The sequence below is a fragment of the Hemitrygon akajei genome, chromosome 6 (genome assembly GCF_048418815.1).
Source record: "Hemitrygon akajei chromosome 6, sHemAka1.3, whole genome shotgun sequence".
Classification (NCBI taxonomy): Eukaryota; Metazoa; Chordata; class Chondrichthyes; order Myliobatiformes; family Dasyatidae; genus Hemitrygon; species Hemitrygon akajei.
This window is the reverse complement of record NC_133129.1, coordinates 183,188,916-183,202,420: the sequence shown is the minus strand read 5'-3', so window position 1 is coordinate 183,202,420 and position 13,505 is coordinate 183,188,916. Positions and strand designations below refer to the sequence as shown.

The 13,505-nt window shown below is 44.1% G+C and overlaps 1 protein-coding gene across 1 annotated transcript; it reads right to left on the bottom strand.

Moving 5' to 3' along the window:
* Positions 1 to 21: 21 nt before the first annotated feature.
* Positions 22 to 13,263, bottom strand: rep15 (RAB15 effector protein). Its single transcript, XM_073049884.1, has 2 exons — positions 13,154 to 13,263; positions 22 to 7,343 (listed from the first exon to the last, which is right to left on the bottom strand). Exon 2 carries the CDS (start codon positions 7,325 to 7,327, stop codon positions 6,614 to 6,616), a length of 714 nt encoding a protein of 237 aa, XP_072905985.1. The 5' UTR covers positions 7,328 to 7,343; positions 13,154 to 13,263; the 3' UTR covers positions 22 to 6,613.
* Positions 13,264 to 13,505: the final 242 nt, after the last annotated feature.

Here is a 13,505-nt window from a genome sequence, read left to right as displayed (position 1 = left end):
TTCACCATATACGATGCTAAGATTCATTTTCTTGCGGGCATACACATTAAATCCAAGAAACACAATAGAATCAATGAAAGACCACACCCAACAGGACGACAAAGAACCAACATGCAAATGACAACAAACTGCAAATACAAAAGAAAAAAATGATGAATATATAAGTAATAAATATCAAGGACTTGAGATGAAGAGTCCTTGAAAGTGAGTCTATTGGTTGTGGAAATAGTTCAGTGATGGGGCAGATGACAATTAGAGACGTTTCAAAGGTTTCAAAGGTACATTTAATGTCAGAGAAATGTTTACAATGTACATCATGAATTACTTTTTCTTCGGAACCATCAATGAAAACAGAGGAATGAATGACAGTTAAATGTTAGAACCCTAAAGTCCCTCCCCAACTCCTCTCCCTCCCGCATGTGAGTGGCAGCAAGCAATGATGGTGGGGAGGGCTTTATCTGTGATGGACTATATTGAATCCAGTACTTTTTATAGGATTTCCCATTCAAGCACATTGGTGTTTCCATACCAGGCTATGATGCAGCCAGTCAATATACTCTCCACCACACATCTGCAGAAGTTTGTCAAAGTTTTAGACATAATGCCAAATTTTTGCAAACTTTTAAGTAGAGGTGCTGCCATGCTTTCTTTGTAATTGCACTTAGTGCTGGGCCCAGGACAGGTCCTCTGAAATGATAACACCGAGGAATTTGAAGTTGCTAACCTTCTCCATCTCTGAGCCTCCAGTGAGGAGTGGCTCATAGATGTCTGCTTTCCTCCAATTGAAGTCAATAATCATCCTCTAGGTCTTGCTGACATTGAGTGAGAGGTTGTTGAAGTGGCATCACTCAGTCAGATTTCCAATCTCCCTCCTATATGCTGATTTGCCACCACCTTTGATTCGGCCAACAAGAGTGGTGCTGTCAGCAAATTTAAATATTCCATTAGAGTTGTGCTTAGCCTCTCAGTCATAAGTGTAAAGTGAGTAGAGCAGGTGCTCACCTCCACAAAGATGGAGGGGCATTCAAGAAACTCGTAGGCATATGGAAGATAAAAAATGGAGGGCTATGTAGGGCGGAAGGGTGTACTTTACAATAGACAATAGACAATAGGTGCAGAAGTCTAGTGTGCTCCACGTTCACTCTTTTTGGCATTGCATTCCAGATACTCACCACTTTTGGTGCATTTTGATTGTGTTTGATGGTTCTGGCCCTGTACTCACTGGAGTATGGAAGAGTGACGGGGGATGGGGGGAAGAGAGGGAAACTTATACTCACCACTCTCTGAGTGAGAAAGGCCCCCCTCTAATTCTCTCCAAATCTTTCAACCTCTTCCTCTAAATCTTACCCAGACTCATTACTTTAACCCTCTACCCCAAATCTATATTGCCTAGATTTATCTATTTCTGATAAGAGAGATAAGGTCCAGCAGTCAGCTCGATCCATACCGATCATAATTTTATGCATGTTTCCTTTTAGCCTCTCTGCTCCACGGTGCTATAGAAGTTAGTGTGATGCTATTATAGCTCAGGGCAGTCTGGAATCTGGAGTTCAGTTCCGACGTCACCTGTATGAGTTTGTATGCTCTCCCCGTGAACTGTTTGGGTTTCCTCCAGGTGCTCTGGTTTTCTCCCACAGTTCAAAGCCGTACTAGTTAGTAGGTTAATTGGTCATTGCAAATTGTCCTGTGATCAGGCTCGGGCAGGGGTTCCGCCTTTGAGCTCTTGGATGGATTGTTCCTTGTCTGGAACCTCATTTTTGACCTTACCACCATGAGTGATCCTACCAGGAGCTAATCTGCAGAGCGTCACTCTCAAGATGTCAGGAACTCACAAGCATCTCACCACAACAAGGTGATGATCCTTGGAGAAGCAGGTAATAAGTGCTCAGCCTGGCCCTATTAGTGTTGAAGTTACCATGTTTCCATAAGGTTGATATAATCAGGGGTGGTTGTGGGGACGCCTCCCACAACCTATCGAATGCTCCAGATGGAGTGTGCCTCAAACAGCCTCTGTCAACCAAGTGCAGATCCTGGCCTTCATGTGCGGGTTAGCTACTGAGCCTGGTGGAACCATTTCTACTGACAGAAGAAAGGGCAAAGGTGACACCCCAAAACCAATCACTTCAGGCAGATGGGCCTCGTCATCTCACCTAGGAGAAGGAAAACTCTGATCTCAAACCTCCACTGCCTTGCGATAGACCCACTCCTGGGCAAGGGTACAGGAGTAAACCCAAGGAAAAATCCGGAGCTGGAGTCCTTAAGGCAGAGCTATGCTGAGTTCAATACTGACTGGCAACTCCTACAATGCTGCTGGTGGCAAACTGTATCGGTCTCTGGCCTTCTTTTGGGTTTATCAGATGCGTGAAGAGGGGACGGCCTGTTTGCTCTCACATTGACAGCTAGGATGCAGCACCTGTGGTTAACCCCAACCAATGGGGGCCTATCTAAGCTTTATGGAATGTCTCTGGGACTCACAATATATTTAGTTTTACCTCACAAAATAAAGATCAATTCATTGTTTGAAGCCCTTTAATTCTATTAATAACTCTGCTACATTTTACAATTTGATTGCTTCATATTAGCAAGAATGAAAATGCTTCAATAAATGCTTTAAAAAACAAACATCAAGTTCTGCCAAGTCTAACTTATTGAACAAACCTGTTGATTTAAGTTTCACCCTTTCCTCAGCTCCCACCATTTTTAACCTATCTAGGACCTAAGATACTCATAATATTCTCTTCTGCCAAGATAATGCCACTCTCAAGTTGGAAGAGCAATCACCTCTAATTCCATCTAGGTAGCCTCCAATCTGAAGGCATGAACATCAATTTCTTCAACTTCTGGTAATTATTCTCCTTCCCCTGCCCTCTTCTTCAATTCCTCACTCTGGCCTTTTACTTGCCTATCCTCCTTCCCTTTCTCCCATGGTCCACTCTCCTCTCTTATCAGATTCCTTCTTCTGCAGCCCTTTACCTTTTCCACCTATCACCTCCCAGCTTCTTACTTCATACCAGCCCCTCCCCCCCCATACCTGGCTTTACCTATCACCTTCTAGCCTGTACTCCTTCCTCTCTCCCACCTTCTTATTCTGTCATCTTCCCCCTTTCCTTTCCAGTCCTGAAGAAGAATCTTGGACCAAAATGTCAACTGTTTATTCCATTTCATAGATGCTGCCTGATCTGCTGAGTTCCTCCAGCTTTTTATGTGTGATATTCATGCATTAATATTTACATTAATTCTATTCAACTTATATCATGTGGCATTTTAAAATATCTCCAAATACATATTCAATTGTCTTCTGAGAATGAGTGCTGCAACAGTTTCCTCTGCTCAGTTAGATACTAATGATGTGGGAGGGGTGGTTGGTCGATGGAATGGGGAAGAGGACTGATAACACTTTCTAAACCGCCCAGCAGTATATGATGACAGAAGGCGCTGCAATCTCAAGCAAAGGACAATCTGCTGATGGAGCTCAACAGGTAAGGCAGCCCTTGTGGGGAGGGAAAGGAATTGTAAAATTGGTAAATTGGTTTATTGCAACACACACAAAATGCCGGAAGAACTCGACGGGCCAGACGGCATCTTTGGAAATGAATTAACAGTCGATGTTTCAGGTTGAGACCCTTTACAGGTCATTAGTGAGATGCCTTCTCAGTGGAAGGAAAGTTGAGTGCAGATTTGGTGAAGGTGATTAACACTGTGCACTGAAAAACCACAAATAAAACAGTGGGTTGGAAGGATGAAAGGCCGTAGATTCAGTTGAGGTTGGAAGAGACAAGAACCAGAGGTCATAGGTTAAGGGTGAAGGATGAAGTATTTAAGGGGAACTTCCTCACTTAGAGGGTGAAGAGAGTGTGGAACGAACTGCCAGCAGAAGTGGTGAATACGGGTTCAATCTCAGCAGAAATTTGGATAGGTACACATGGATGGGAAGGGTATGGAGGGCTGTGGTTAGGGTGCAGGTTGTTGGACCAGGCAGAATAGTAGTTGGCATGAACTAGATGGGCTGAAGGGCCTGTTTCTGTTTTGTAGTTTCTGTGACTTGATGACTCTGTTTAAAATAATCCTCCAAAAGGCTAGAAGGGACCTGAGCAAATAATTTTTATGCCATATTGGTTTAGATTTGGAATGAGTTGCCTGATACAAGTGTTGCGTTCATAGAGTTGTAGAGACAAAGTACAAGAAACAGGGCCTTCGGCCCACAACTTCCATGCTGACCCCTTTGCCCCACAGCACCACGGTAGCATAGTGGTCATGTGAGGCTATTACAGCTCAGTGTTCAATTCCAGCAACTGCAGAAAGGAAGAGTGGCATTCTTCCCGTGAGCATGTGGCTTTCCCCCACTGCTCCGGTTTCCTCCCATGGTCAAAGACATTCTGATTAGGAGGCTAATTGGTCATTGTAAATTGTCCCGTGATTAGGCTGGGGTTAACTGGGCAGTGTGGCCTATTCTGCTCATTATCGCTAAATAAGTAAATAATCCCATTTGCTCACATTAGGACGTATAAGACCATTAGACCAAAAGATATAGGAGCAGAAGTAGGCCATTCAACCCATCGAGTCTGCTCCGCCATTTGATCATGGACTGATCCAATTCTTCCAGTCATCCCCACTCCCCTGCCTTCACCCCATACCCTTTGATACCCTGGCTAATCAAGAACCTATCTATCTCTGCTTTAAATACACCCAATGGCTTGGCCTCCACAGCTGCTTGTGGCAACAAATTCCACAGATTTACCACCCTCTGACTAAAGTAATTTCTCTGCATCGCAGTTCTTCAATCTTGAAGTTTTGCCATCTTGTCCTAGACTCCCCTAACCATGGGAAATACTGTCAGGGCTTTTTACCCAACACGGGCCTTCAAATGGCAATTGGATGAAAGATCATCTCAGGAACCTAGGGAAAGAGTGAGGGTGTAGATTAATTGGGTGGCTTCTTCTGTGCTGATCTACTTTATGGTCCCATAGTCCACAAACTCTGGAGAATTCTTCTTCTGAAACTTCTTCCCCCTTTCCTAACTTATTGGAGTATTCCGGTAAGAAGGTAGCACCTTTGGACACAGAAACTTCTGCGGAGCCAATCAAAGCGGTTATTGGCTATTTTAAACATATTTTTTAAGAATTACAAGACCCTGTTGGACATTGAGAACGTAAAGTACTAAAGGTCTACCCCATCAGCAAGTTGCTTATTGGTGGAGAAGCTGACAGGGCTAGATGGTGTGGATTGTGCTGCTACCTCCTACAGAGAGGTGTGCGAATGTGGTGTGCACTCAGAAAGCGATTGTCTTAGTCGCTTTTCTTGTGAATGCAAGACTCTGTTGGACTTTTGTAGTGTGAAACGGTGCAGGTCACTGGTTTATTGGAGAGACAGGTGGTGGGGGAGCTGCGTGGCCTCAGTCACAACGGGGACTAGGCCTCAAGCCAGCTTATTGCTTGTTTGCAGCAGCCCAGGAGAGGCAGTGCAGCACGGCATCCAGGCTGCACTCAGTGCAGCCCTCCAGTGTTCACTCGGTGGAAGACAAGCTGTATTGTGTTTGCTGCAACATTCACAGACTCAGGGAGATGGGCAATATTTACTGCAGTCTCATACATGCTTGCTATCTTACACGTGCTATACGTGCCCTGTGCCGTGTGCTGTTGGTACTTTGTTTTGCACCTTGGCCCAGAGTAACACTGTTTTGTTTGGCTGTATTCATGTGAATTCATTATGTACGGTTGTATCACAATTAAACTTGAACTTGAACTTGAATCAAGGTTTGGACGATTTAAGCGCTGGGTCAGTGTGTTGGCGTCGGAAACGAGGGGACGGGCTGGTTCAGCTCGCTGCTCCACGACTCCATGAGGTTTACTCGTCTGCACTGAACTGAGAGGCCCTGGCCTGCAACGAGCTGGCTGCTTAATCGGCTGCTGGCTTTGGGCCTACGAACCCATTTTTGTGAACTTCAGTTCTGAATGCCATTTGGGAGGTACTTTGAACTTCCCTCCCAGTCCTGATGAATGGTCTTGACCCAAAATGTCACAAACCAGAAGAGACTGAAGAAGTCTCCCAAGGGTAGGTTGAGAGAGCATCAGCTTTTCTCTTTGGGGCAGAGATGGATGAGAGGCCACTTTACAAGATGATGAGATAGAGCTGACCGCCAATGCCCTTTTCCTTAGCAGATATAGGAGACTGATACGAGGGGTGATTGGCGGGAAGTACAGGAGGATGTCAGAGTTACGTTCTTTGCACAGTGTGGTAGATATGTGGTACACACTGCCAGGAGTGGTGGTCTAGGCAGAGACTCCTAGATAGGCACATGGCTGAAAGAGAAATGGAGGGCTATGTGGGAGGGACGGTTTAGATTGATCTCGGAGTAGGTTCAAAGGTCACATAACATTGTGGGCTGAAGAGCCTGAACTGTGCTGTAGTGTTCTGTGTTCTACAGCAAGTTCTGTAATTGGTCTTTGATTGAAGTCAATCAGTTGGAGGACTATCCTTAGAAGAGATGGGAAATGTCATGTTTGGGGAGAGATGTTCCTTTGGGTGATGATGTCACGGTTTGCCTCCTGATAAAGCTGAACACACCAAAGGTTTCAGATGATCGATGCTGCTTGGAGTTTTGCCTCAGTGAAGGTCACTGAGTAAACTTGACACAGATTGGCTTTAAGTCCTCTGGCTGATCATCCTTCTGAAGGATTAGCTCCAACATTTTTCCTGGCGTGATAACAGTCTTGGACTTCTCGATGCTTTCCAACAGGAAGGCATTGTCCAGCCTGTGCCCGTTCTCTAAACGTGCGTGGAAGTTGTTGCTGAGGACTCCGCAGATTGTCTTTGGGTCCCCCTTGTGCCCGAAGAAGAGGAAGAGCCCGTAGCAATCCCTGCCAATGGAGTTGCAGAAGCTGGCAATCTTCTCGTGGTTGGTCTTATTGATCACCACTGCCCTGGCAACTTCCATAGATTCGGTGATCTTAAACCTCTTCTCTTCCTCCTCCTCTTCCTTCCTCTCCATGTGAATCACCTGCACGGCAATCTGCAGCTTGGGGTTTTTGGAAGGCAGATCATGCACAGACCAAACCCAGTCAGCACCCAGTAGAATGGCTTGCTCATCGGTCAGTCTGGTACACCTGATTGATTCGGTGAGCTTACACTGCTTGCTCCGGTTAATGTAAGTCATCAGGAAGATATCAATCAGCACGGAGTTACTGACCTTCAGTTTGCCCTCAGGGTCCTGAAAGCCAACGTACTCTTTCACTCTCTGCGATGCAGAGACGATGCATTGGTTGAACTGCTGAACCATGTAGAGCCTCTCTGGTATTTTTAGAATATCCTTCAGGATGTTGGTGGTCATATTTGGCAGTGACTTTCTGTAAGATATAAAGCCGAGTTAAGTACTTTCACCAAAGAGCAATGTTAGACTGTTCACCTTGACAATATATCACATCTTCACAGCAGTGGAAAGTGCAACCAGTTTCAAACACCTGGGACTGCAAATCTCATTGTCCCAGAACACTGCTTCTACAGTTAAGAAAGATCACAAATGTCTCTTCTTTTGGAGAAGGCTGACAAGAGCTTCCCTATGCATATCAATACTCATGACCTTCTACCAGTCATAGAACATAGAGAACAGAGCATAGGAGCCAGTCCTTCAGCCCACAGTGTTGTGCCAAACCAGCTGAGAACTCATTCCTCCTATCTGCACAATGTCCCTATCCCTCCATCTTCCTCACGTTCATGTGCCTATCTAAACGTCTGTTAAAAGCCTCCAATGTATTTGCCTCTTTCACCATCTGGGCATTCAACATCCTTTGTGTAAAAAAATTACCTCCCACTTCCCCTTTGAGCCTACCCACAGTGAGTAAGCAAGCTTCATCACTGCATGGCATTTTAACTGAGTTCTAGTGGAGAGGAAGGCTCTACACCAGGTAGATAAAACTGCCCAAAGCATCACTGGCACCTGCCTACCTGCCATCAAGGACATATATACAGAAAGAGTAGTAATTTCATGAAGGATCCCATCTACTCTGCTCACAGACTGTCTGCCCCACTCCCACCGGGGAGGAGACTACACAACATGCACTTCAGGACCACCAGACTCAAAAACAAATACTTCCCCAAAGCTGTTAGGGTGGTCAACATCTCCACCCATTAACCCACCCCCACACCCCCAACCAACGTCACTGAATGTCACTTTATGTATATACAATCAGATTATGTATATAACAGCTACTTGTACATTGTGTTTTATAAGATTCCTTTTATATTTATATTTATTGTGTTCTTTAATATCACTGGCATATGCCATGAAATTTGTTTAGTGGCAGCCATATATTGCAATACATGATAATAAAATTTGTGATATACATTAAGAGTATACATATATATTTTAAAAAGTTAAATTAATTTAGTAATGCAGAAAGAGAACAAATGTAGTGGGTTCAATGTTCAATAACAAATCTGAGGGCAGATGTGAAGAAGCTGTTCCTAAATCATTGAGTGTGTGCCTTCAGGCTCTTGTATTTCTTCCCTGATGGTAGCAATGAGGAGAGGGCACATCTTGGGTGACAGGGGTCCGTAATGATGTGTGCCACATTTTTGAGGCTCTGCTCCGTGAAGATATCCTGGATGTTGGGGAAGCTTCTGCCCATGATGGAGCTGATTGAGTTTGTAACTTTTCTGCAGCTTATTGTGTGTTTTTTTATGCCTTATTGGATCTGCAATAACAATAATTTTGTTCTCCTTTACTGAAGAATGGCAAAAAATCATCTCGAAATTTGTGTAAGGACCCTGGTGTAATTCTGCATTGCCATCGCAGAGATGCCTCCACCACCTGCATTGGAAATCCATTCCAGCCACCCACCAATCTGCATGTAAGATAAAAATCTGAGCTGCTCATTTTTAAACTTTCCTCTTCTCACTTCAAATGCATGTCTTGTAGCATCCGACATCTCTTTCCTGGGTAATAGAGATTCTGACTGTCTCCTGTCTACTCACCTCTCAAAATTTTCTGATCTTCTATCAGGAGTGAAATAAGGGGCTTCAGTGTCTCTCTTGAATTAGTTTAATGCTTTGAAGATACAAAACAAAACATTGAATATGTGTCTTCAAGCTCCTGTACCTCCTCCTTGATGGTAGCAATGAGAAGAGGGCATGTAAGCAACACACAAAATGCTGGTGGAACGCAGCAGGCCAGGCAGCATCTATAGGGAGAAGCACTGTCAACGTTTTGGGCCGAGACCCTTCGTCAGGACAGCAATGAGAAGAGGGCATGTCCTGGGTTGTGATGGCCTTTAACGATGGACGCTGCCTTCCTGAGACATCGACTTTTGAAGGTGTCCTCGATGGTGGAGAGGATTGTGCCTGTGATGGAGATGGCTGAGTCTACATCCCTCTGCAGCTCTTTCTGATCTTGTGATGGTGATGCCATTGAATACTGTGGGTGGGTGGTGGATAAATGGATTTTTTCTTCTTGGATTGCCTGGAACATGTGTAGAGTGGATATCAGTCCAGGTCTGGATATTTTCTAGCCTTTCCATGTTTTGGGTGTGGTCTGATTCAGAGGAGTCCATGATCGGTGCAGAACTTTGTGCGGTCATCAGTGAACGTCCCTCTTTTGCATGTTACGATGAAGCATTCTGAACGAGAGAGCACGTCTTAGGAGAAAATGTTGAGCATGCTTTGTCTTTTCTCTTTGGAGTGAGTGAGAATGAGAGGTGACTTGATAGAGGGTACAAGATGATAAGAGGCATTGACAGAGTGGACAGCCAGTGCCCAAATCCCAGGGCGGAAATAGCTAATACGAGGGAGCATATTTTTTAGGTGATTGGAAGAAAGTATCGGGGAGATGTTAGAAGTGTGTTCTTTACACAGTTAGTGGAAAGCCCTGCAGGGGTGGTGGTAGAGAAAGATATATTCAGGGCAGATAAGAAACTCTTAGATAGGATGATAGAAAAATGCAGGACTATGTGGGAGGGAAGGGTTAGATTGATCTTGGAGTAGGTTAAAAGGACAGCAGAACATTGTGGGCTGAAGGGCCTGTACTGTGCTGTAATGGTCTGCGAAGCAGCTGAAGGTGGCTGGATAGTTCCACAACAAAGAAACAGGCCAATAGTTCCACACCATCTATTTAATATCCATATACACCAATCTCGCTCCAATTCCATTTCATTCTCTCCAATAATTTGTCAAAGAATCTGTCACTCACCTACACAGGGGCAACTTACAATGACCAATGAACCTAACAGCTTCATTGTGGGAGGAAACCCAGCGAGTGACTGAGAGGACCTGCAAACTCCATTCTCACAGCTCCCAGGGTCAGGATTGAACCTGTGTCACGGGGGTGCTGTGAGGCAGTTGCTCTCCTGGGCCACTGAATGGTCCCACCCATATTCATTAGAGGATCAGAGCAGGAGTCACTGATGTGTTCTCTCCATTTCTGTCCCACCACAAGATGATATCATGGCCATTTGATTGGCTCCTCCTTTCTACAGATCCTCTGACACTTGACTCTCCTAGAGACATGGAGTTTAGTGTAGATTTTGTATATTGTGAGAGTAATATTTTATGTCCTCTAGTTTTAGACTCCCTACCCTGGGAAAAAGACTGTGACTATTTGCCTAAACTACTCCCTGCAAGATTTTATAGAACTCTTTAAGGTCTCTTCAATCTTCTTTGCTCTGGGGAAAACAGTCCCACCCTACCTGTCTCAGCTTATAATTCAATTCCTTTTACTCTGAGATCACTCACTATAGAAGATGATAACACAGCCTTGGGAAGTGTCGATTTCTCAGTCATGTTCTTACTTCTTATAAAAAGTCAAGACTCTTCCCCACCGCTTTAAAATTTACATTCAGGTTCCGATTCAGATTTACTTATATGTACGTACAGTGAAACGCATTGCTCGCATCAACAACCAACACAGCCTAATAATTACGTGCTAGGGACAGAATGTGTGGCTAGGGTCACCGCACATTCCGGTGCCAACATAGCATACCCACAATGTTCTGCAGAACAGCACAGAACACAACAAGCAACAAAACAAGACAGTACTCTCTCAAGGACAAGACCCTTATCAGTGTTGAAGAGCAAAGGGATCTTGGAGTCCAAGTTCATAGCTTTATCAACGCAAGTTGATAGAGTGATTAAGAAGACATGTGGCATGCTTGCCTTTAGTAGTTGAGGCACTGAGTTCAAAGTTCAGGAAGTTCTGTTGCAGCTTTATAAAACTCTAGTTAGGTTGCATCTGAAGTATTGCATACAGCTCTGGTCCATTACAGGGAGAATGCCGAGGTTTTGGAGAGGGTTCAAGATGCTGCCCGGATCAGAGGATGTTTTATAATTAGAGGCTGCACAAACTTGGGTTGTTTTCTCTGGATTGGTGGCAGCTGAGGGGGAATCTGAGAGAGGTTTATAAGATTATGAGAGGCACAGACAGTAGGCAGACAATATCTTTTTCCCAGGGTTGAAATGTCTAAAATCAGAAGGGATTCATTTAAGGCAGGGGTTTGCAACCTGGGGTCCATGCTTAATGATATTGGGCCATAGCGTAAAAAAGGTTGGGAACCTATGATTTAAGGTGAGAGGGGGTCATTTCAAAAGAAATGTGAGGGACAAGTTTTTTTTACACAGAGACTAGTGGGTGCCTGGACTGTACTGCCTGGTGTTAGAGGCAGATACATTACAGACTTAAAAGGGATGAGATAGATAGGCACATGAATGTGAGGAAAATGGAGGGATATGGACATTGTAGGCAGAAGAGATTAGTTTAGTTGGCCATTTAATTACTGACTTAATTGGTCCGGCATAGCATTGTGGGCCAAAGGGACTGTTTGTGTGCTGTACTATTCTATGTTTTATGATCTATGATCTATGTTCTAAGTGTAAGTCCTTCACCTTCATCCCACCCAGCCATGCACAAACACAGTCCTCCAACCCAGGACAGAGCATCTTCATTTAAGAAACATAGAAAACCTACAGCACAATATAGGCCCTTCAGCCCACAAAGTTGTGCCGAACATGTCCCTACCTTAGAAATTACTAGGAATACCCATAGCCCTCTATTTTTCTAAGCTCCATGTACCTATCCAAAAGACTCTTAAAAGACCCTATCGTATCAGCCTCCACCACCATTGCTGGCAGCCCATTCCACTCACTCACCACTCTCTATGTAAAAGATTTACCCCTGACATCTCCTCTGTACCTACTCCCCAGCACCTTAAACCTGTGTCCTCTTGTGGCAACCATTTCAGCCCTGGGAAAAAGCCTCTGACTATCCACACGATCAATGCCTCTCATCATCTTATACAGTTCTATCAGGTCACCTCTCGTCCTCCGTCACTCCAAGGAGAAAAGGCTGAGTTCACTCAATCTGTTCTCATAAGGCATGCTCCCCAATATAGGCAACATCCTTGTAAATCTCCTCTGCACCCTTTCTATGGTTTCCACATCCTTCCTGTAGTGAGGTGACCAGAACTGAGCACAGTACTCCAAGTGGGGTCTGACCAGGGTTTAGAAATTAAAATTCACTTTCTTACAGCAACAAATATACTTAAATAAATATTGCAATGGTTGGGCAGGAGACAAAGTTGAGGCTGACACATGTTCTTTCTGATCTCTGACAGAGGGTTAAAACATTTCAATTCTTTGAACGCACCCTAGAAGAGGTGATATCGGACAATGCATCCAGCTGTGTCCGTGTTAATTACCAGTCTTCTCATTGCTACTATCAAGGTACAGGAGTAACACACACAAAATGCTGGGGGAGCTCAGCAGGTCTGGCAGTTTCTATGGAAATTAATAAAGAGTTGATGTTTTGGGTCGAGACCCTTCAACAGGACAAGATATACAGGAACCAGAAGACACACACTTAATGTTCCAGGAACAGCTTCTTCTCTTCTGCCATCAGATTTCCGAATGGATAAAGAATCCATGTACACCACTTAATTTTTTTTGCTCTTTTTGCACTACTTATATAATTTAACAGTTTTATATATATTTCTTATTGTAATTTATAGTTTTATTATCATGTATTACACTGTACTGCTGCAGCAAAACAACAAAGTTCATGACATATGCTAGTGATAATTGAACCTGATTTTGATTCTCATCAGCTTGTTTAAAATTACCAGTAGTAGATCTACATTTTAAGTTAACGGGTTTGAAACAATTTTATACTTACTAAACCGTTGAGTAGGCTCCAATGTGGAGTTGGATGACCACTCGCCTGTGTTCTGGTACAGTGTGCGGTGCCGAGTGATTCTTCTCGTAGTCCTGCTTTACACAGAACTTCAACACTTAAGCAAATACAGCAGGAGTTTGAAAACTGGCAGAAGCCATGAGTCATCCACTGGAATGAAGGTTACGATTTGCCTTGCAAATACAGGCGTTTTCAGGAGTTGCTGGGTGTAGCACAGACTTTTTGCTTTGAAAGCTTATTGAAGAAAGGCTTATCATAAAATGGGGACGTAATGTAAATGCAGAGAGCATTTCTTGTGCTTTTGTTGTTACACCCTAAACCCAGGAAAAGATAG